Genomic DNA, 25276 nt, shown 5'->3' on the forward strand with positions numbered 1-25276 from the left:
ATTACCAGCTGCCAACCCCCGCCCAATTCCACGGCCTCTTCCACCAGCCTTCCTCATTTTTGGTAGAAATGTAGACAAAATCCAACAAACTATATAGTAATGTAAAACAAGGTACAAGGTGTCTATAGGACAGGGGAGATTTTGAATTTCTGCAGACACTTGTGGACACTGGACACTTTTGGATTGTGTGAGGCCCACTGATATCTGAGCGCTATGTCACAGGCTCGATGGCACAGCTGTGACAAAAGTGACGAGAGGATAAGGGAGATTTTGAATTTCTGCAGACACTTGTGGACACTGGACACTTTTGGATTGTGTGAGACCCAATGAATATCTGAGCGCTATGTGACAGGCTCGATGGCACAGCTGTGACCAAAGTGACTAGAGGATAAGGGAGATTTTGAATTTCTGCACACACTTGTGGACACTGGACACTTTTGGATTGTGTGAGGCCCAATGAATATCTGAGCGCTATGTGACAGGCTCGATGGCACAGCTGTGACCAAAGTGACTAGAGGATAAGGGAGATTTTGAATTTCTGCACACACTTGTGGACACTGGACACTTTTGGATTGTGTGAGGCCCACTGATATCTGAGCGCTATGTCACAGGCTCGATGGCACAGCTGTGACAAAAGTGACTAGAGGATAAGGGAGATTGGATTGCTTTTAAAAAAGCAGTTTGCAGAGCAGTGGGTAAACAGCAATGCAAGCCTGTCAGGAAGCCTTAAAAGGCAGCCCAACAACCAACACCACTGATACACCACAATATAGCCTCCCCTTGCATTGCACACACAGTGACTGGTGTGTTGTGCAGGCCAAATCGCTAGCAGCAGAAGCAGTTTTTTTTTCTTCTCAGCAGGACAAAAAAAAAAATTGGGATTGCTTTTAAAAAAGCAGTTTGCGGAGCAGTGGGTAAACAGCAATGCAGGAATGTCAGGAAGCCTTAGAAGGCAGCCCAACAACCAACACCACTGATACACCACTATATAGCCTCCCCTTGCACTGCACACACAGTGACTGGTGTGTTGTACAGGCCAAATCGCTAGCAGCAGAAGCAGTTTTTTTTTCTTCTCAGCAGGACAAAAAAAAAAAATTGGGATTGCTTTTAAAAAAGCAGTTTGCGGAGCAGTGGGTAAACAGCAATGCAGGAATGTCAGGAAGCCTTAGAAGGCAGCCCAACAACCAACACCACTGATACACCACTATATAGCCTCCCCTTGCACTGCACACACAGTGACTGGTGTGTTGTGCAGGCCAAATCGCTAGCAGCAGAAGCAGGTTTTTTTTCTTCTCAGCAGGACAAAAAAAAAAAATTGGGATTGCTTTTAAAAAAGCAGTTTGCGGAGCAGTGGGTAAACAGCAATGCAGGAATGTCAGGAAGCCTTAGAAGGCAGCCCAACAACCAACACCACTGATACACCACTATATAGCCTCCCCTTGCACTGCACACACAGTGACTGGTGTGTTGTACAGGCCAAATCGCTAGCAGCAGAAGCAGTTTTTTTTTCTTCTCAGCAGGACAAAAAAAAAAAATTGGGATTGCTTTTAAAAAAGCAGTTTGCGGAGCAGTGGGTAAACAGCAATGCAGGAATGTCAGGAAGCCTTAGAAGGCAGCCCAACAACCAACACCACTGATACACCACTATATAGCCTCCCCTTGCACTGCACACACAGTGACTGGTGTGTTGTGCAGGCCAAATCGCTAGCAGCAGAAGCAGTTTTTTTTTCTTCTCAGCAGGACAAAAAAAAAAAATTGGGATTGCTTTTAAAAAAGCAGTTTGCGGAGCAGTGGGTAAACAGCAATGCAGGAATGTCAGGAAGCCTTAGAAGGCAGCCCAACAACCAACACCACTGATACACCACTATATAGCCTCCCCTTGCACTGCACACACAGTGACTGGTGTGTTGTACAGGCCAAATCGCTAGCAGCAGAAGCAGTTTTTTTTTCTTCTCAGCAGGACAAAAAAAAAAAATTGGGATTGCTTTTAAAAAAGCAGTTTGCGGAGCAGTGGGTAAACAGCAATGCAGGAATGTCAGGAAGCCTTAGAAGGCAGCCCAACAACCAACACCACTGATACACCACTATATAGCCTCCCCTTGCACTGCACACACAGTGACTGGTGTGTTGTGCAGGCCAAATCGCTAGCAGTAGAAGCAGTTTTTTTTTCTTCTCAGCAGGACAAAAAAAAAAAATTGGGATTGCTTTTAAAAAAGCAGTTTGCGGAGCAGTGGGTAAACAGCAATGCAGGAATGTCAGGAAGCCTTAGAAGGCAGCCCAACAACCAACACCACTGATACACCACTATATAGCCTCCCCTTGCACTGCACACACAGTGACTGGTGTGTTGTACAGGCCAAATCGCTAGCAGCAGAAGCAGTTTTTTTTTCTTCTCAGCAGGACAAAAAAATTGGGATTGCTTTTAAAAAAGCAGTTTGCGGAGCAGTGGGTAAACAGCAATGCAGGAATGTCAGGAAGCCTTAGAAGGCAGCCCAACAACCAACACCACTGATACACCACTATATAGCCTCCCCTTGCACTGCACACACAGTGACTGGTGTGTTGTGCAGGCCAAATCGCTAGCAGCAGAAGCAGTTTTTTTGTCTTCTTCCCTGCCTAACGCTCTCCCTACAGAATCAGCAGCAACCTCTCCCTATACTGAGATCGGCAGAAGTAAGATGGCGGTCGGCGTGCACGCCCTTTTATACCCCCTGTGACGCCCACCAAAGCAAGCCAATCACTTGCATGCCCTTCTGAAAGATGGTGGTGACCCCTGCCTATGTCATCACGTTGCCCACAGTGTCCGTGGATCCTGATTGGCTGAAAAAGAGCGCAAAACAAACTTTTGAAACGCGACTTTGGCGCGTAAGTCGCCGACCTCGTGGCCGACCTCATCCTAGGGTCGGGTTTCGTTTCATGAAACCCGACTTTGCCAAAAGTCGGCGACTTTTGAAATTTTTCGACCCGTTTCGCTCAACTCTACTAATAACACTGTTATTACCATCAGTGACATCATACACAAGAGCTCTGTATATAGTGTTAGTGTACAGGTAAAACATTGATCACCAGTGACATTATACACAGGAGCTCTGTATATAGTGTATAGTGTACAGGTAATACACTGATCACCAGTCACATCATACACAGAAGCTATGTATATACTGTCAGTGTACAGGTAATACAGTGATCACCAGTGACATTATATACAACAGTTTTGTATCTAGTGTCAGTGTACAAGTAGTACAGTGATCATCAGTGACATTATACACAGGAGACAGTACACTGGGATTGGGATAATATTTTCCTGTACGGCTTGTGGCAACTTTACAAGATTACATAGCAAAAACTTGATGATAAATAGATTCCCTTTAACATTTTGGGTCCATGGTCAGGAAATTCCCCATATCTTAACCCCATTGAGAACCTGTGGTCAAACCTCAAAAGGTGGGTGAACAAACAAAAACATTAGTCAGGATTTGGCCCGGATGCCAGGGCAAAGTGCTGAGGTTTTGAAAAATGGGGGTAAACACTGGAAATATTGAGTCTTTGCATAAACTTGATGTATTTGTCAATGAAAGTGTAAAAACGTGTGAAACGCTTATAATTGTACTTCAAAAACCACTGCAGCAGAAAACTGTGTGAAAACCAAAATTAATGTCAGTCTTAAAACTTAGCTATGACTGTCGAGACATTAACCCTCTATTCCCTATGGTATTAGTGATACCAACATTGACCCATTCTCTGCTTCAGACCCCAGAGATGAAACTTTTAATCCATTAAAGGGGTTACCCATGACTATTTAATCTTTTCTCATGGAGCCAATAACTGACAGGCAGGTCCTAGCTAACTATCTGCTCTTCTTGGAGTCGTCTCAGGACAGTAATAGACCACTCCTGCTGCTTCATTTGACCTCATTTCAACAGAGCAGCTCTTCCTCTTCTGGAATGCTCTGGCGATGGGGCATCAGTGCCGTTGCCATTCTGATTGACAGCCGGATCCCTGCAGTTTGATGCGGGGAGCTCGCTGTCAATCAGCATGACAACGCCCCATCAACAGAGCAGAACGTAAGAGAAGCAGCTGCTCTTTCGACATGATGTCACTGAAGCTGCAGAATCGCCGGCAGGATCAAAGTGTGACCACTGAAAACCGGCAGAGATCAGTGTTGGGCAGAGCAGGCTGGTAATTCATAATTACCTGCCTGCAAGTTCTTAAACCTTTAAGAAAAAAATTAAATAGTCCCATAAAACCCCTTTAACTAGACTAATTCTGGAAATCTACACTCTACATATTGTTACATGCATGTACATTAATATATTTTCCACTCTGTCGGATTGTCCAATTTATGAGGAACAGCTCCCAGATCTTCAACCGTCTGCTTACTAATTAAAAAGGAATAGAGGGAAGACTGCTGACGAATACAGTACGATGCTTGGATGCAAGTCATACATGTAGAATGCCAAGAGACTTGTATGGGGAGGGCTGGCTGCCCTTGCTCAGAGCTTGTCTCCAGCATGTGTCACGAATGAGCTCACAGCAGCTGCCCTTGGGTACAACTAATTTTCTTGTTTATGTGGCTCCCGCTGATGACTCATAAGATAAACTGAAAAAAGAATGAGCTTTACATGGGTTTAGAAACCTTGGCAGCAGTGCAGACCATCAGTTTATCCGTGTGCACTGCACCGATAAATGCCTTGTTCCATAAAGGCCCCATCTCATGTGGTCAGGAGTATGGTCACCACAGTGGCTTTGCCTTCAAAGCTCCAGGGGAAGGTAATGCCAGGCTTGGAGGCAATAATGGGTCTTTCTCGCAGTCAATATATGCATGCAACACAGTTCCACTCCAGGCCAGCAGGGGGAACTCTGAACCAGGATTAAGGGGAGGAGTACTCTCTGAGGGCCAAGAGGAAGGAGTGGTCAGTTAGTCTGCGGAGGGTGAAGTGTGCAGACGTGTAGAGAGAAGCTGGAGGTTGAGCTGGGAAAGGAGAGCTCCCTCACAGTGAGCGCATGAACTGGAGCCTGGTCTCCACGGTTGTACGGATACTAACGGTCCTGCAACAGACACCAGAGGAGTAGGAGGCTGTAAATGCCCTACTCCCATGTAAGACTTGAGGGCACAACAGCAACTTGGATAGTGAGCCGGGACTCAGGAGTAGAGGAGTCCCCAAGAGAGGCTACAGCTGTCTGCCGTGCAAGTTAGGTTCTTGAGAACATCTGACAGGAGGAACTTCAGTGTAACTCAGTACTAGGAGTACTTCATTCAAACAAGCGCTAGGAAGGAGACTGCACAGCCCGTCTGCTGAGAGAGAATCCCTGAGTTGCTTCCAGGCTAGCCTGCTCCGTTACCATCTGTAATCAGGACCCTGGACTGCAGTTATCAAGTAAAGGTACAGAAATTGCACCACGCTGTGTCTTGTCTGCTTCCTACCCTTACGGCACTGCTACATCCCCGTGCCAACCACCTCTACACTGCCCTGGGATTATAGCTTCACCTGTGGGGAGCTTTTACATCCTTGCTGCACCCTACCATCAGTCCCAGCGGATCTGCATGCAGCGTCGGCTTGACACCTCCCTTGCCGAGCACCACAGGTGGCGTCACAAACTATTCTATTAACTATATTCTACCATTTACATTCCCCCATTACTTGGGCGCCCAGGGCCATGGACCGGGTCACCGCTGCTGTGACACATTCCCCTGACACCGGCCCGGTACCGAGTACTCCACAGCCCTGGGAGGGCGACCCACTCACATAGCGAGATCGCTGATGCGTCACCGATTTTGTGCGCAGCAGCAATCTCGCCAGCAATCTCGCTACCTGTGACACATAGCGGCGACCGGCCCTCCCGCTGGATATCGCTGATCGTACTCGAATGTCCTGGGCCAATTTTTCATCGTCGGTGTCCTGCTGGCCAGCGCACATCGCTGTGTTTGACGTCGACGAGCGACCTCGTTGGCGACGCAGAACTCATGGACTCAGGCTGGAATCGTTCAGAATAGTCGTTGTGTGACAACGCACCAGCGATCCTTACCAGGTCGCATAGTTGTCGGGATCGCTGGTGCGTCGCTATGTGAAACAGGACCCTTACTGTCACACATGGAGATAGCTCACAATGATATTATTGTGTGAGGTGAGAAATCCAAATTTATAATGACTTACTCAATAAAAAAAATTTGGCGCCTGCCAGTTCGTGCATTGCAGGCCGATCTCGCTCCGATTTATTGGCTGTCTGACAAAACTCCTACTCTAAAACTTACGTTCCCACAATGAGCGTTTGGTGAGTTTTTGATGTTGCAGATTTTCTGCACCCATTAACCAATATAGGTTACTTGCATGTTTCTAAATATACGCAGCATAAAAAAAGTCACCGAAAACTCATCATGGGAGCGTAACCTTATGCTATTCTCTGGCTGACGAAGAAATAGCTATGCCAAATTAACTATAGGAATTCAATGGCTTCAGTCAGATGTCTGTTTTTTCCTCATTATGTGGAAATACCGGATGGTTTTCCATCAGTGTGCGGGATCAGATTTTCAATGGTGTAAGGCTTCATTCACACATTACTATTTTTGATCAGTATTTCATCAGTATTTGTATATGAAAACCAGGATTCTCTCCAAAATACAGAACAGGTGTTAATCTTTCAATTATAGCTTTTCTCTGTAAATTCCACTTCTGGTTTTGTCATAGAAACACTGATACCAAATACTGATCAAATACTGACGTGTGAATGAGGCCTTAGTTTTTACCAAACGGAGAACAAATGGATAAGTTAGATCAAAAAATGAACATGCCTCCTTTTGGCGAGGGGAGACAAAGCGTGAATAGACATTACAGAATGATTCTTTCTTTGAGGTAAAACGTTACTTAAAAACAGGCAGTGAAATGTTTTACCTCACAAAAACAAATCAGCTGTTATCCCCATACTATAATGTCTTTATACTTTCTTTTCCTTCCTCCCCTTCCCAGGAGCTGTGGTGTGATCAGACCATGGTCCTGCACGGTCATACACGGCCATTACACAGTACACAGCAGGGGTGAATGTATAAAATTATCTCAGCACAGGAACATTTAAAAAAAAAAAAAATCCAATTGTGAAAATTATTATTATTACAAGATCTATTGATTAAAATGCCATAATCTAAATTATTTTCTAATATACATTAAGTTAAACATTCCCTATTCTTCCTCAACTACATAATCTAGCTGCTTTTCTTTTTTTTTGAGAATCCCAGTGCATGCTGGGATACTCAAACAAGTCGTCATCATGGGGCAGACGCTGCGGTCATTGCCACAGCCCCTTCCCTAAAGCAAAGCTTCATCTGTGACCTCTGTTTTAGGGTCTAGGCTAGTTCCTGTGTGATGTGCATTGGGTGACAGTGCGTTCTGTCACCGGCTCAGATTAGTAGTAATGAGCCGGCACCAGAGCGCACTGTCAGTGACTTGACATGTGGGGGTGGTGTTGGGCTCTGCTCGGCGGGTAGCCTTACAACACTTCACCGATTATATAGATTAACAGATATCGCCAAATTGTAGTTATCTAAATTCATAGACTAACCTAATTGGAGTGATATATAAAAAAATAACTTTTATTATTTTGATTAAAATTCATATATTTACACCATTTGAATTTCAAATTAGTCTATAATCCCCCAGCTATATAAGTTCTTAGGGTAGTTGGTAGATAGTTGCGTTTACAGTAGATATTTATTTACTAGTCGGTAGGATATCTTAGGTGTAAAAATAGGGCTACCCAATGTACATTCTATTACTAACGTGATTTTAACTACAATAGAGAAATACTATTAATCGGTAGCATCTATCCCTATGTGCTGGGAGAAACTATAGATAACTATGTGTATATTCCTAATTTTTCATTATAGTACACTAGTAGCAGGGATTACAGGCAAGGTATCCCTAAATCTGAAAATCTTTCCAAGAGCTTATCCCGATATTCAGCGGACGCCATCTTTACTGCCTATAGTAAGACACCAACTATCAAGCTTGTTACCACGTCCCTAACTAACGCTATGTGGGAGATAAGCCCAACGCGTTTCACCAATCTTTTGTTGCTGCCATGACTCATCAGGGGCTAGCACTATACTTCATATATGTATCATTCAGATCAGCACTATGATGTTTTTTTATGATAAGGTGTTGGCATGGTTGCTACCTTGGGTAGCCCTATTTCAAAAGGAATATTTTTACAACTAAGATATCTTTCCAACTAGTAAATAAATATATAGAGTAAACCCAACTATCTATCAACTACAGGTGATTCTAAGTAGATAGCTGGTTCATTCCTGCCCCATAAATTGTAGGCTTTACTGCCCAGGAGAGTTGACCTATCAGGACAGGGACCCAACTTTTTATGGATGCCTTGACGTGGCAGTTGGGCTCACATATATTGGCCATTCTGTGTGCCAAGTATCTTCTTTTTTAACTGTAGTTTTCATAGCAATTTTGCAGATGAATATTTCATACATACATTACATAATGGTTTTTTTTCCCATTTTCTATTCCAGTAATGCAGTTTCAACGTTCTAGAGTAATCATTCTTGGTAAATCATGGCGCAACTTTTATTGTTTTTCAAGTTATATGCTTCTTTTCGTTGGTACCTGTTCACACTAGCTTGGATGTGCTGGTCTTTTTCTCTATTTGTGTCTACCTACTACCCTAACAACTTCCATAGCTGGGAAATTACAAAGTATTTTTAAATTCTAATTGTGTAAATGTATGAATTATAATGAAAATAATAAGTTATTTTTTATATATCACTCCAATTGTATTAATCTATGTAGTCTTATAATACATACTGACAGTGCACTCTGGTGCCGGCTCTTTACAACTGATCTGAGCTGGCGATAGAGCGCACCGTCCTTGTACACATTGTGCAGGGACTAGCCCAGACCACAACACGAGCGTCACTAATGACACTTCATATCAGGGAGGATGCAGGGGCTGCGGCAACTACTGCATCTCCTGCCCCCTGATTATGCTTTGTTTGATTACCCCGGCATTCAATGGGAATTCTCAAACAAAATGTCATAAAGAAAGGAAGTTGTAAAAAAAAAAAAAAAAAAAGAAAAATAAGAGGAGCAGTTAGAGTGTAATTAAGGAAGGGTAGGGACTTTTTAATTCAACTATATTAGAAAATAGTTTATATGATGGCATTAAATAGATAGGGATTTAGGATGAAAATTAAGTTGGATTTTGGACCAACCCTTTAAATTTATGTCTCCTCCTGGTGGGCACAGACTGAATACATGGTTGCACCAGATTGTGGGACAACCACATGACAGACGTCACTTTCTACAGCTTTCTACATTTTCGCCTTCATAAACAGCAAATTGTGTTAATAGGAATACAGAAAATGTATTGATCATGGACAATTTTTGCTCTTATAGGATCGCCTTGGGAAAAGTACACAAGTTAATGAAGGATGAAGCTAGAAAAGTAGTGGCTTACCTGTCCCTTCATGATTCAAGGGAGAAGACAAGGTAAAAGAAAAAGAGAAAAAAAAAGCTGCTTTAAAAAAAAACATTAAACATTAGCTGATTGTTAGTCAAGATAATAAATGCCTGAAAACAATCACGTCTACTGTAGATTTTGTATAGGGGATGTTGGAACTTTTCAGTAAGACCTGCCAGCTTCATCGATGTGTTTTTTTAAGGAAATGCATGTATTTTACATGAAACACAATTTGGGAATTTTTTTTGTGTTATTCCCAACACACTGTTACCGCTAGTTAGAGATCAGGAGCAGTAACAGGGGAATGGTGCGCCGCAGATTTCTAAAAAAAAAAAAAGTTCTAAGCTTGTTATTTCAAAGATATGTCAGGAGAGAGGATTGCTAAGGGCAATCTATCACCAGGTCTTTGCCACCTAATCAGATTGCACTATAATGCAGGGGAAGAGACCCTGATTCTAGTGATGCATCACTTACTGGGTAGATTGCTGTAGTTTTAATAAAATCACTGTTTTATCATCAAGAGATTATCACTATACGACTGGTAAACCTGCAGTCAGGTAGTCCTAGAACTAGTAAACCTGCTGCCATGTGGTCCTAGAACTAGTAAACCTGCTGCCATGTGGTCCTAGAACTAGTAAACCTGCTGCCATGTAGTCCTAGAACTAGTAAACCTGCTGCAATGTAGTCCTAGAACTAGCAAACCTGCTGCCATGTAGTCCTAGAACTAGTAATCTTGTTGAAATATCGTCTTCCATATTCATAATCTCTTTATAACCACGCCTCACCACTGATTCGCAGCTTTCTGTGCTATGCACAGTGTACACAGAAAGATGCCAGTCGGTGTGGTTGGAATTACACAGAGCTCAGCATTCAGAGAACTGGTAGATTTGCAGGAGAGAAAATTAGGATCTTATGAAATGTGCAGAAAGCAGTTCAGTAAGTGATATATTGCTGGAATCAGTGGCTCTGACCCTACATCATACTGCTGTCAGATGGGGTAGCAAAAACCTGGTGACAGATTTCCTTTAAGTACACAAGGAAACCCTTAATTCAATGTTGCAGTTGCTTCTGGGTACTGCTTAGAGGGCCTGTCGGCTCCTGTTACATACCAGAGGACACCAGTACTGTAAATGACATACAATAGCTGTTTGATCTTGTGCCATTTCTAATAATGGTATTTCTAATGTGACAAAATTACTACACTGTGCACGCATCTGAAGGATCGCACCAGTTGTCCTTCACCTAGTTTTAGCAGGATGATACAGGACACAGATACAGTATATTATTTTTCATGCATGGTTTCGGGGCTCCTTCAAAATGTAAGAAAAATAGAATTAGTCTTACTGGTAATTCGGTTTCTAGGAACGCTCCACGACAGCAGTATCGACAGCAGTATCGGAGGATGTCTCCCCGCCCTAATAGGGGACAGGAAATGCACAAGAGGTTAAATAACCCTCCCCTTCCTATTACCTCTAGTGTTTTTTCTGTACACACTAGCATATATAGTTACCACCAAAGTGCAGGAATCATCCGGTAGAGCATCAGGTAGGGAGGGAAATTAGTGCTGTCGTGGAAGGTTCCTAGAAACCGAATTACTGGTAAGACTAATTCTATTTTCTCTAGTCACCTTCCACGACAGCAGTATCGGAGAAATACCAACAACTAATTTCTTAGGGAGGGACAACAGCCTGCAGAACACGTCTGCCAAACCTTAAATCCCTGTTGAAATTTAGTCTATAGTGTCTGGTGAATGTGTGGATAGACGACCAGGTGGCGGCTCTGCATATCTGTTCTGTAGATGCGTCCCCTCTTCCTGCCCATGATGTTGCTACGGAACAAGTAGAGTGGGCTTTTAATGATGTAGGAGGGGAAACGTTCTGTGACGAGTAGGCGAGGTTGATCGCTTGCTTAATCCAATTGGCGATTGTATTTTTTTTGCTGCCTTTTTGCCTCTATTTCGGCTTGAAATTTGAATGAATAGGTTCTGGTCAATTCTCCAACTTTCCGTCTGCTGTAGGTAGACGAGGACTACTCTGCGGACATCGAGGGTATGGAACCCTTCTTCTTTCGCGCTGGAGGGATTTGGACAGAAGGAGGGTAATTCGATGTCCTGGCACCTATGAAAGTTCGAGACTACCTTAGGCATAAAGGAGGGATCTAATCTTAGGATGATGCTATCCTCCATGATGGTTAAATATGGCTCCTGTATCGAAAGGGCCTGTAGTTCTCCTATGCGCCTTGCGGTAGTGATTGCTACCAGGAACACTGTTTTTAGTGTCAAGTTTCTCAAAGTCGTGGAAGCCAGAGGTTCAGATGGTTCGGCCGTCAAGCTTTTGAGAACCAGGTTCCAGTCCCAGGGGGGAATCCGGCTACGGAGTCTGGGACGGATCCTAGACGCCGAGGTCATGAACCGTTTAATCCATCGATGGCTCGCCAAGTCCTGATCGTAGAATGAGCTAAGGGCTGATACTTGTACCTTTAAGGTACTGGGTGTAAGGCCCAGATCTAGGCCATCCTGCAGGAACTCTTAAGATCTGTGCAATCTTAGGACGGAAGGGATCTGGAGGATTTGGGGAACATCAGGACGAGAACTTCTTCCAAACTTTCCCGTAAATGGCGTTTCCTACTTTTTTGTAGGGTTTGGATTACCTTGTCGGATAAGCCCTTATCTTTTAGAATTCTGGCTTCAGTAGCCAGGCCCCCAGGTTCAGCTTGCGCGGGTCTGGGTGCAGTAGAGGGCCCTGGCGAAGGAGATTGTCCCTCTGGGGCAGAAGTATTGGACCATCCTGAGCCATGTTTTGCAGGGCTCCGTACCAGCTCCTTCCTGGCCACAAGGGCGCTATCAGGATTGTAGTAACTCGTTCTGACCGTACTTTCTGTAGCGTTTTTGCTATCATGGGGATTGGCGGAAAGGCGTAGGCTAGATCGAAGTGCCACGGGTGGGAGAAGGCGTCTACTTCCCACGCTCCGTCGGTGGGGCTGAGGGAGAAATATGTTTCCACCTTCGCATTCTGACCACTGGCGAACAGGTCCACCTCGGGATATCCCCATCTTGAGACCAGCGATGAAAATACTGACTGGTCCAGGCTCCATTCTCTGGGATGAACGTCCCACCTGCTGAGGAAGTCCGCTTCCACATTGTTCACTGCCCTTAGATGCACTGCTGATATGGACAGCAGATGTTTCTCTGGCCAGGAGAAGATCCTTGCAGCCACCCGCTTTAGGTTGAAGAATTCTGTGCCTCCATGGGGCGGACGTAGGACACCGTAGTCATATTGTCTGAGTAGATGCGTACGTGATGGTTTTGGACAAGGGTCGCTGCTGCCTTTAGTGCCTCCTCTACCGCTATTAGTTCTCTTGTATTTGAGGAGCTGGAAATGACGTCTGGGCCCCATAACCCCTGGAAGTGCAATTTTCCCACTGTCGTGCCCCAGCCTCTCTGACTGGCATCTGTGGTGATGATCTTTAGGGGAAGCTGATTCCAGCTGACCCCCCGCTGAAGGTTCTGGTGGTTCAGCCACCATAGAAGATATCATCCAGGGCTGGGCCAAATACGTATTTCCCCTGGAAGGGAATCGCACAGAGTTTTGACTTTGACGTGATGTCTCTCCCCCACGATTTCAGCCACAGTGTCCTTCTGGCTGATTTGGAGAGGACCGCCGATTTTGCTTCTACTCGAATGGATTCCGCAGAGGCATCGGCTAAGAACCCTGTTGCTTTTTGCAATAGAGGCAGAGAATCGAGGATCTCTTCTCTGGAGGTTCCTTGACAGAGGTGGTCCTCGAGTGTACGCAGCCAGCGAAATAAGGACCTTGCTACACACGTAGAGGCTATATTAGCCTTGAGCAGGCTTGTGGAGGCATCCCAGGATTTCCTAAGCAGGCTCTCTGTTTTACTATCCATGGGATCCTTGAGTTGAGACGAGTCTTCGAAGGGAAGAGCCATCCTTTTCGTCACTCTGGATACCTGCACATCTACTTTAGGGATTTCCCATAGGGAGCAATCCCCCTCCAAAGGAAACCTGTTTCTCAGGTCTGATGGGGTAGTGAGCCTTTTTTCGGGAAAGGCCCATTCCTGCATAACCAAATTCCGGATGTTTTCATGGATGGGGAACCCTTTTGTTCTTTGGGTCTCAACCCCCCAAACATTTCATCCTGAACCGAGTATTCCACCGCCGTCTCTTCTAACCCCATGGTGCCCCATACCATGCTAACTAAGTCCCCCATGTCTTCCGATGAAAAGTAATATTTTTTGTTATCGGACCTGGGGGCGGAAGTGGAACTCTCGTGTCACGCCGTTCTGTTTGTATTCGATTGTCGGCGTGACAATGCATGTTTTTTGCTTTAAACCCTTACTCCTTTCCCCCTAATTGAGATGGGATACTGCTGGCTTTTACCTGTGTGGAGCCTGCTCAATTCCCTGCTCTGCTGCGTAGCTGCACATGTGGTGTTAGGTCTTTGCTCTGCTGCTTGACCATTCACATGTGCGGTCCCTGGTCACCGCTGTGGAAGCTGTCCGCGGGTTGTGAGGTCATTTGCAGCTAGTGCATGACTTTCCACATGTGTCTTGGCTGGCAGCCATTGCCAGGTGCTCTAAGCTGCAGTTCCTGCACTGATTGTGCTGCAATGGTTTCTGTGTGTGCTTAGGGTGTGCGCGGCGACACCTTCCCTGCTTTTATCAGGGTTAGTGAGTGTACTTGAAATGCTGTCCCCAGCCAATTGCTGAGGGGCAGCTCCTTTATAAACTGACCCTGCCCTATGGGCGGGGCCAGAGCTACTCACAACTCACAAAGCTCCTGAACCTTGCCGTGTGCGTCTCGTGTCTGTGTCCCTGGACCTCGTCCGTCTCTGTTTTGGTACCAAATTCCTTGCCTTGATTCCTGCTTTGTCCTGTTCCCTCGCCCTGCCCCGGAGGCGCTATGTCCAGGCCTGAATCCCTGATCCTGTACCTGACCCCGTCTAAATTCGCTCTGGCCTGGAGGCAGTGTATCCAGGCTTGAATCCTTGATCCTGTACCTATCCCTTACCTGACTATGTCTGAACTGTCTGCTGTGTTGTGTTCCTGGAATCCCTCTGTGTTTGGAGCCCCGCACCTAGTGACTCTGAGACTCTTGCAACCGGTGTTCCTGCTGAGCATCTATTATGCTGTGCTCTGACTACCATGTGGTGCTAGCTCCATGCAGGCTCAGCAATCCTGCGGTGTTAGTAAAATCACGCTTGAGTTCCTTCCTAGGTCCGATGCCTGGAGCCTGACGACCGCAGTCTGGAACCTGATGACCGCTGCCTGGAGCTGGATGACTGCAGTGGTGCCTGTAGGTTGTGCTGGATGTCCAGAACCAAACGACTCCCATCTGATCTCTGCCGGTGACTCTGATGTCCTGTGGATGACCCTGATGTCCTGCCTGCGTCTGAATGACCTCGTGTATCCTGATGTCCTGATGACCTTGCGTGTCCTGATGTCCTGATGAACTCGTGTGTCCTGATGACCTCGTGTATCCTGATGACCTCGTGTGTCCTGATGACCTCGTGTGCCCTGATGACCTCGTGTGTCCTGGTTTTGTCTATGTACTCTGACTTCACTTTAAGTAAACTTTACTTTATTTATACCTGAAGTTGTGCGGTGTCATCAAGTCCTACGTCTTCTTTGTCCACATGCTCAGCTGCCACAGAATCCCGGTCTCTGCCCTTCCCTAGTTCGGGTAGGCCCGGGTCCCCCTCTGTGGTATAGAGGATCCATATTGCGTCCCCGGGGGATGCCCGCCCCTCGCCATCGGCGTGGAGGCGCCTGCTGGGCTGCGTCTGCGGATGCAATCGTGACATCTCGTTTTTCCATGCATCCTCTGAGTCAGAGGCATCAATTTCGCCCGAGTCTGAGTCCGACTCCGCAGGGAGCGCTTTCCTTTTCCTAGTCGGAGGGGGTTGTGGTGTCGGGGGCTGGGCACTCGTCATCATAGAAGATTGTGTGGCGCCCCTGAGGGTTCAGTCGCCACAGAGGTACTGCACCTCCTCCTGAGGTGTGGTACCCCACCATCCAGGTAAGGTGGAGACACCTGACCAAGCTCCAACACCTGCACCCCACACCACAAAGTAGTGTAGCAAAACCCTGCTTGGAGTGTAGCATAGCACCCCTTGGTGGCTCCCTGCTTGGAACACGAAACGTGCTTGGAGGTGGGTGGAGTTTAGTTCACATAAAAGAGCGGGAAGAGTTGAGTCAGTCAGTCAGTCTTTCATTCAGTCAGTGAGTGAGGATGTAGAAGGACAGAGAGTGGAAAGAGAAGATCCCCGGGAGAGGGATGGAAGAAGGAAGTGCTGCAGCAGGCCACAGTGATCTGGGTCTGCTGGCATAGGAAAGAGACAGAGAAATGAAGCTTGATTCTCCATTGGGAAGAAGGATTAGCACGGAACGTAAGGAGAATAAGAGAACAAGGACCAGGGTTAGAGGAGAACCCTTTTCAAGTTCTAAGCGCAAGGCCGGGGTCCGGTCCCCGAGGTTGTAAGGATACTAATGGTCCTGCAGCAGACACTGGAGGAATAGAAGTAGTGACCACTTTATTCCCACACAAGACTTGGGGGCACAACAGCAACATATTAGTGAGCAGGAACTTAGTAGCAAGGAGTCCCCGAAGCAGGCTACAGCTGTCTGCCGTAAAAGTAGAGTTCATAGGAACATCTGACAGGAGGAACTCCAGTGTAACTCAGTACCGGGAGTACTTCATTCAAAGGCGCTATAAGAGGAGACGCTCAGAAAAGGCACATATGTTGGCGGAGTGTTGGAAAGGAGTACTTCATCTTGCCTGGAAGTTGGCTGAGCTCCTGACCCGGAGGACACGGCACGGATGCTGGCACCTGTACCTGCAACAGACTGTGAGTAAAGCTTTGGAACTACATGCCCTGGTGTCCTCCACTTATTCCTGCGCCAACCTGCCCAGCACTGCTACATCCCTTGCACCCAACACTACACCATCTAAGTGTCACTTCACCTACACTGCCCTGGGACTACAGCCCTGCCTGTGGAGGGCTATAACATCACTGCTGCACCACACCATCTGTCCCAGAGGATTTATCTGCAGCGTAGGCTTACATCTCTACTGCCGAACACCACAGGTGGCGTCACGAATCACTCATCATAAGCACACTGAACATTTCCCTTTTACAATGGGCGCCCAGGGCCACGGGCCGGGTCCCAGCTGCCGTGACATCTCACATTGAAGCTCATCGGGCCCGGTACCGAGTACCCCACAGCCCTGGGTGTGAGGGTGTCCCAATTGCATCTCTTGCTTGATGAGGGTTTTTATACTGTCCAGAAGGGATGGTTGTTCTGCGCGGATTACGTCATCCGTGCAGGGCTGACATAGTTTTTTCCTGTATTTCGAGGAGAGTTTAGTACCACACACGCACTTGCGGCTTGGTTTCTTTATGGGGTCAGGGGCCTTGTCTCCCTAGAACAGAGAGAGAAGGCATACTAAGTCACCTCAACCACTTGGACAGAATAAAGGGGGACCTATCCTGCTACTTACAGTAGGAGGGTGCACGCTGGGCTCTGCAGAAGCAGAACGAGAGGGCTTCTCACCGTCCATGGTCAGTCTGTCACAGTCACTAATGCAGAAATGGCCTTACCTGGATGCCCTCCGACCAGGGTCTAAATAGCCAAGGCTCCACAGCGTCTTCAGTGCTCCTCCTCCCCTGGTCCACAGGTGGGGGTAATCGTGATTACCCCTCCTTACGGCTACTTCCCCGCTGTCCATCATCCTGGGACGCCGCTCCGCCTCAAACTTCCAGCGACCGACTCCCAATGCCGCCCCTCTCCCCACCATCAGCCTATCACACAGGTGAACAGGCCGCGGGTGGGCGGGTGGCGGATGGACAGACGGCGGGTGGGCGGGCGAGGAGGGGGGGCGACAGCTCTCAACGCCCCTGAGACGCCGCCCGCTTCCCTTGGTGGCTGCCGTGCTGGCTGCCTGAGCGTTCCCAGGCCGCGGGTGCCCCGGGAACGCTGAAACCGGAAGTACGGCGCCGCGTCACTTCTGGTGCGCGGGTGCACCACCGTCATGGGGTGGAGGACGCCGGGGAGCTCAATGAGGACCCCGGCTGCACGTCGCCTCCTTGCTTTACCCCGCGGAGGGGGCGCAGGAAAGGCGGGTAAGGGGTCCCGAGTCGTGCCGCAGCGGAGACGGGAGCAGCCAGACCCACAGAGGAGGGAGCGGAGTCCCCGACCGTCGTCCGCCCGGCTTAAGGTAAGAGATGCAGCGCTCCGGTCGCCGGCTACGGCAGCACTATCGGACCTCTCATGCCCCCATAGGGGACAGGAAAAACACTGGAGGTAATAGGAAGGGGAGGGTTATTTAACCTCTTGTGCATTTCCTGTCCCCTATTATGGCGGGGAGACATCCTCCTATACTGCTGTCGATACTGCTGTCGTGGAGGGTGACTAGAGAAACATTTCCAATATTTTAGCATTAAATTGTGTTACAGCTAGATACTACCCAAACATTGCCAATTGTCCAAAGCCCAAATACTCGGCAAGCAAAATGTATTTATTAAAGGGGTTGTCCCCTTTCAGAAAATTGTGCGGTATTTGTCTCCAGCTGCAGGTTTTTAAGTAAAAAAAGCAATGTCTACTTTACTCACCGTCCAGCAGCATCTCCCGGTGTCAGGTGTTGGCTTTAGCAGTGGCGTCACACGAGAAGAGCGACAGCCATTCAGTGAGGTCAATGGCTCTGACGGGGGCATTCCATCTACATGGCCAGAGCTGCTGAGCCCACCGATTGGCTGTTGACGTAACGTAAGCACCGCAGACAACACCAGGAGCGTCGGTGAAGGCTGAGCACTGACCCAGTCAGTAGAGCGCTTTCTTTTTATTATTATTTTTTTAACAAACTGCGGACAAGGATGAGTATTTTCTGAAAGGGGACAAGCCCTTTAAACATGGCTGAGTAAAATCTTCATGGACCCATGAATTAAACAGAAGTTGGAACACTTAAAGGGATACAGAGAATTTTTCACCTAAAGCCATAGTGCTAATCTGCAGGTAGATTCCTTTCCAAAACAGCGAGATGTATAGATGCAGGAATAAAAATTATAATCTCCTTACAGCCTCCTGGCGCCATTTATCTGGGCAGCGAGATATCAGCGCGCTCTACTCATTGCATGCACAGCATATTCAATGACTGTCACGATTCGCAGATGTCAATCAAGGATGATTGGGGGTAATTAGAGCACTTGCACTGGGAACAGCTCGCTGACTATTCACTGCTGCGATGCCCACCAAATGACAGGAGTCAGGCATCTGCTAGTAGAATGTAAATTCATTTATCCCTACATTTAAATATCCCGCACGCCTTAAGTTTGGAAAGATATTTACCTGCAGATTAGCAGTGTGGGCCTATTCATCCAGACCGGCAATGTTGAGGGGCATGCTGGAGTCAGATGCTCCTGATTCATGAAGAGGCGTCCTAGCACTGGGGAAGCGGTGTACACACGTTGGTGAAGCGGTGTACGAGCGTTGGTGAAGCGGTGTATGAGCATTGGTGAAGCGGTGTATAAGCGTTGGTGCAGCGGTGTACGAGCGATGATGAAGCGGTGTACGAGCATTGGTGTGATGCAGTGTATGAGCGTTGTTGAAGGGGTGTACGAGTGTTGGTAAAGCTGTGTACGAGTGTTGGTGAAGCCGTGTACGAGCGTTGGTGAAGCTGTGTACGAGCGATGATGAAGCGGTGTACGAGCATAGGTAAAGTGGTGTACGAGCATAGGTAAAGTGGTGTACGAGTGTTGGTGTGATGTGGTGTATGAGCGCTAGTGAAGCGGTGTACGAGCGTTTTTGAAGCGGTGTACGAGTGATGATGAAGCAGTGTATGAGCATAGGTAAAGTGGTGTACGAGCGTTGGTGTGATGCGGTGTATGAGCGTTGGTGAAACGGTGTACGAGCCGTGTACGAGCATAGGTAAAGCAGTGTATGAGCATTAGTGAAGCCGTGTATGAGCGTATGAGCATTGGTAAAGCGGTGTACAAGCGTTGGTGAAGCCGTGTATGAGCGTTGGTGAAGCCGTGTACGAGCGTTGGTGAAGCTGTCTTCGAACATAGGTAAAGCGGTGTATGAGCATTGGTGATGCGGTGTATGAGCGTTGTTGAAACGGTGTACAAGCGTTGGTGATCTGGTGTACGAGCGACGATGAAGCGGTGTATAAGCGTTGGTGAAGCAGTGTATGAGCATAGGTAAAGTGGTGTACGAGCGTTGCTGAAGCAGTGTACGAGTGTTGGTGATGCGGTGTACGAGCGATGATGAAGCGGTGTATGAGCATTGGTGAACCAGTGTACGAGCATAGGTAAAGCGGTGTATGAGCGTTGGTAAAGCGGTGTATGAGCGTTGGTAAAACGGTGTACGACCGTTGATAAAGCGGTGAATACCTTTGTGTATGCCTCACCATAAATCCTACTCCAGCCCCTGCTGAAGTAAGACTTATGGCATAGCACACCACCGTTCATCATATATTTGACAAGCGGCAGTCGTCACGTGCCCACCCGCCTCCGCCTGGGAGACACTGGCGTGAAGATCCAGTTTTGTGACTTTTGAAAGCCTTTGAATTAGAATTCTGGAGTGAAAACTTTGATGAATCGGGCCCTATGGCTTTAGATAAATAGCATTTTTGCCATAACACATTCCCTTTAAGATCTTACAAGATGAGAAGAAAAAATTATGTGATATTTGTTGTTTCAGAAACAGCGCCATTCTTGTACATGGGTCGAATGTGGTATTACAGTTCAGTTCCAATCAAGTGAATGCTTGTTAGAAATCACCTGGAAGATCTGGAGGGGATAGTGGTTGTAAAATGTCTATGCTGATTGCACGGTGAAAAATAGTTTAGATCAAGTACTGTATAGTAGAGTGATGTGTAAAATACAATAGGGCAGACCCCACTCCATTCCAAACGTGATTGGTTGTGGTGCCAGTGGTTGGACCCCCAGTGAGTCATCCCCCATACTATGAATTTTGATAGGAGAACTTTTTTGGGGAAAATAACCTTTTAAGACTACTAAAGCAAAATACAATATTCCTTCAATGTGAAGTTATAGATGTTTGAATATGAAATATTCTGGATTATTAGACGACTGTAGAAAATTATAATTGTACTAATTTGATTCATTCTTCTGCTTCTTTACTTGAGTAAATCCATATGACACCAGATTATAGGGATGGTAAATCACTGAATATAGATTATAACCGGATGAAGACTGTAAATATTAGTCATTCCTTAAACAACTCGGAATAATAATTTCTGTTCTATGTATTGTACTGTATATTGGAGTGCATCCGATAATGAACAATAATAGCATTATACCTTCCGTTATTGCAGCCAACACCCCATACTCGTATGTTGATGATGGGTTGAGAGTGGATTAAACTGTGATCTAATGGATCCACCAAGCTCATTGTATCTTTCTTTAAAATCATAACCATATTTTGTCCCTAAAATATAAATAAAAGTAATGAAAATAATGCAGAAATCAGAAATGAAAATATGGTTTAGCTCCAACATCCAAGCATGTTCTACTAACGAGATTAGACTCTAGTACAGCTAATGTAGTTGACATTTCATGCAATTTAGCCAACCCGTACATATTTTAGTTGTTCCTTTCTCAAGCAGAAGCCACGTACCTGCTTTGGTCTATGTGCACACACAGAGACTTTTTGCTAGGTATTCAGCCTAGAAACTGAGCAGAAACTCCAAGTTTTTGAGGAGATTTGCATTTTTGAGGAGGATGTGGAGAGTTTCTGCTCAGTGGCTACAGTATGTGCACACAACAACTTTTAGACACAGAGTAACCTGACGAGTTTTTCAAGCAGAAGTCACTTCAGCAAACGTTTCTGCTTTGGGCTGTGTGCACACACAGAGCCTTTTTGCTGGGTATTCAGAGCAGAAACTGAGCAGAACCTTTAATGTTTTGAGGAGTTTTGCCTTTTTGAGGAGAATGTGGAGAGTTTTTGCTCAGTGGCTACAATATGTGCACACAACAACTTTTAAACGCAGGGTAACCTGACGAGTTTTTCAAGCAGAAGCCACTTCAGCAAACGTTTCTGCTTTGGGCTGTGTGCACACACAGATACTTTTTGCTGGGTATTCATAGCAGAAACTCCAAGTTTTTGAGGAGTTTTGAGCTTTTGAGGAGGATGTGGAGAGTTTCTGCTCAGTCGCTATGTGCACACAGCTTTTAAACTCAGAGTAACCCGATGAGTTTTTCAAGCAGAAGACACTTCAGGACACTGGCGATTTTTCCTAAAGCGGTTTTTTCTGTACTTTTTTCAGTCATTCAGTGTATTTTGGCACTTTTTAGTAAAAACAATGACAAAGCACTCCAAAAAAAATCCAGTCAACATTCTGTGCATCTTTTGATGTTTCCTATTAACTTCTATTGTTAAGTGCAGAGTGTCTTTCAAGTGGAAAACCCCAAAAGAATAGACAAGGCACTTCACCTAACTACTCCGGGCTTCAGAATCCTGAAGCAGTTAAAAGAAGCCTGAACATATACACAGCAAGTTGTTTTTCCATAGACATGCATTTGTTTTTTGGTAGGTTTTCCCCTGCGGAATCCACCTGATAAAGATGCTGTGTGTTAATAATCACTTTCTACTCCAAAACCGCCCAAAAAAATCAGTTTGCACATAGCCGTAAGGAGTTTTTGGATGAGTTTTTATTTTCCTGAAGCATTTCTTGAAATGGTTTTGGAGAAGTTTGGAAGTGTTTTTCACCTAAAGTGTTATTTGCAGCCTTTTGAATGGGCAATATCTAGTTTGGAGAGATATCAACCAGGATCAGTTTCAGAACAATGACTTACACACTTTTTTTCTGTTATTATTCAAAACTATTTTCGGAAAAAAGAAGTTAAAAAAAACTTGTCATACAGCAAAGTGGTTTCCCCACACAAATGAATTGGAAGAATCTTCCAAGAATTGTGAAGCAGTTTTTTGTTCTGTGCTTTGGAGACAATATACTAAAAAAACTCTTTAAAAAAACTGTGCATGCACATATCCAAAGGCTGTGTTCATTTTGTTTCTGTCGTGGGTTTTGTATGTACACACTGAGTCTTTTTTGCTACATATTTGGAGTGGAAACTCTCCAAAATCCTTCTCAAAATTGAAAACTACTCAAAACTTGGTGTTTCTGTTCTAAAAACTGAGCAAAAAATCTTTGTGTGAATATGCCCTCACGCTATGTTCATACTGAGTTGAAAAATACTAAGAAATTTCAAGCAGAAATCGCTTCAGAAAATGCTGCTTTTTTAGGGAGGTTTTGTAGGAATTTTTCTTTTCCTGAATAATTTTCCGAATCTATTTTGGGGTTTCTGCATACAACGTCTTTAAGGTTCCAATGGACCCACTGAGGAGTTCATAGGCGAAGGCGCTTCAGGAATAAGCCGGTGGTCTCTTAGATTCTGCAAAACCGCAGCAAAAATGGACATACACAGTAATGCAACACAATACTGTTGTGCTCACGTTCTAGCTTATGTCACTTCTTTTAACTGCTTGGAACACAGTTTGAAAGCCCTGGAGCAGCTAAATGAAGTAACCTGCTTATTCTTGAGGTGGCTTCATTTGGAAGCCTCTTGCTCTCTTTAAATAAGATACAGGAGAATGATGCCAGTCTCGTCATGAAAACAAATATAATGCCTCCAGAAGGGCTGCTTCAGGTAAAAAGCCACTGGCTAGGGCCCTTAAGATATTCTGGACGCTAAATGAAGAGCTAAACCTTCCAAACAATTACCTACAGTTATGACATGCCCTTGTTCCCTGGTGCAGCCCTTGTCCTGTGAAACCTCCCATGGTCCCAGGTGCTTCTGGATCAACATGGATCTGGGCTTAGATGCCACTTACATGCCCCTTTGCTGGCAGGAATTATGGAACCACTACATAACTTGACAAGAAGCAAATGGGAGTCAGATGTAGGACCTGTAAGCAATGAGAACTGGGAGCCTTGGAAGCCCCTAAAGATGTTTCTCCTAACTATACTGAAAGAGCCACACAATTACCGTATATCTTCTTCATCGTACATATTACACAACATCCAGAACTATTTTCACCTTCTGTCGGATTGCCTGAAAATTACGGGATACTGGACCCAAGTGGTTCAGGTCCTACACAACTGTATGGTAATCCCCATCACTGATGACCCTAAGACTTGTCTACTATTGACTCTGAACAAGACCAAGGACTGTAGATAGATTATTCCTGACTGAGGCGCTATAGCCTGAAAATGTGTGGCCAGACATTGGATGTCCTCAAGATTGCCTACCATCTCTACAAAATCCTTCACACTGTTACTACTATGTACTAAATATGTTTATATTCCTTCCTAGAATGATTTATTGGACAACAAAACGTGTTACGGTAATTTGCTGTACCTGTAACGTATCTGATCCTTTATATGTCCTCAAACTAGATTTGGTTTAAAAACAATAAGAACACTTTGCTGTTCATATTGTGTTTTATGCTCAGGCATTTGAGCTTCTTTTACGCTCTTCCGGCTTTCAAAAGAGGTCAAGCATTTAAAAAGGTAGCTTGGCCATGTTTTTATTTTTTAAGCATTTTCCTCTCTAAAGATGCCTAATACTTTTTAATACAAGTCAAGGGGAAACCTAAAAAGACACTGTAAGACTGCCACGTATTTTTTATACATTTTTTATCGTTGCAACCTGAAAAAACAGTACAGTTTTCTTCTAAGCGGTTATGAAAAAAAGTGCACTTAAATCAATAGATATTGGAATTATAATAAGTTCCACAATAGGATATGTTATAAAATATGTTCCTGGGCTGAGATAATCTTATAAATGTGTCCCTGCTGTGTACTGTGTAATGGCTGTGTCTGACCGTACAGGAACATGTACCAGTACGGTACTTTGTTCGAGGGACAAACCCTTTGATTCTGAAAGGAGTGCAAAAAAAATCAGGAAAAAGGCTAAAGGAATGTACAAAAAAAGATGGTGGAAAGAAAACATTCAGGTAACAACCTTCCCCAAAAAACAAATTCAAAAGATACTTTCTGTTTACAAAACTCCAGAGAAAAGGAGAGATTCCTGAAGACACCTCTGCTTGAAAAATAAATGTTTGTAAGTGGTAGAAAAAGATGCAGTGTGAACATACCCTAAAGATGGAAAAAACGAGAATACTTAGTGCATAAATTGGTCAGTTCACGTATATCCAGCAGCAGTGATAAGGGATTCACATTAAGATAGGTTCCCAGCAAAGAGAATCGCCTTGTCGCGGCTGCTGGGTACACAAGAATTGGCCAATTTATGTGCTAAGTATTCTCGCTTTTTTCCTATTTTTAAGATCAGTAATGCAATTAAGAATGCATGTTTTATGTTTTCATGCTGTAGTACTACAGAGTGCTACTTTATTTGTTGGTTATATATGGAGATGGCTGCTCTTAGTTTGCACCTGTTCACACCAGGTCTCTGGAAGCGACAGTCAGTCTTTTGATATTTGTATACATTGGCTCTCTGACTGATCTCTCCACCCCTTAGCCTCTGGGGGTTTTAATCTCAGCAGGATCATACCTTACAATATAAATGCAGGCTTCAGTCTAGGAGAGGATTCACATTAAGATAGGTCCCAGCTGAGAGAATCGCCTTATCGCGGCTGCTGGGTACACATGAATTGGCCAATTTTGGCGCAAAGTATTCTCACTTTTTCCTATTTTCTAGAGCCGTAATGCAATTCATATATCATATATTTCCTTAAGATGTCAGATGTCTACTGGAGGCAAACATCTATACACACACAGGCACACAATGTGGCCTGTATACAGTATAAAGGA

The 25276-nt window shown here is 45.4% G+C and overlaps 1 protein-coding gene across 1 annotated transcript in view; it reads right to left on the minus strand.

Annotated features, from left to right (window-relative positions):
* Positions 1–25276, minus strand: part of APBB3 (amyloid beta precursor protein binding family B member 3) — a 180583-nt gene that overhangs the window by 93006 nt on the left and 62301 nt on the right. Inside the window, exons 6-7 of the mRNA XM_073568085.1 lie at positions 20804–20931; positions 14484–14489 (exon numbers count right to left, since the gene is read on the minus strand). Coding sequence (XP_073424186.1) covers positions 14484–14489; positions 20804–20931 — 134 coding nt within the window. The remainder of the gene's footprint in view (positions 1–14483; positions 14490–20803; positions 20932–25276) is intronic.

The sequence above is a fragment of the Dendrobates tinctorius genome, unplaced genomic scaffold, assembly GCF_039654945.1.
Source record: "Dendrobates tinctorius isolate UK_male_01 unplaced genomic scaffold, ASM3965494v1 ptg000020l, whole genome shotgun sequence".
NCBI classification, from domain to species: domain Eukaryota; kingdom Metazoa; phylum Chordata; class Amphibia; order Anura; family Dendrobatidae; genus Dendrobates; species Dendrobates tinctorius.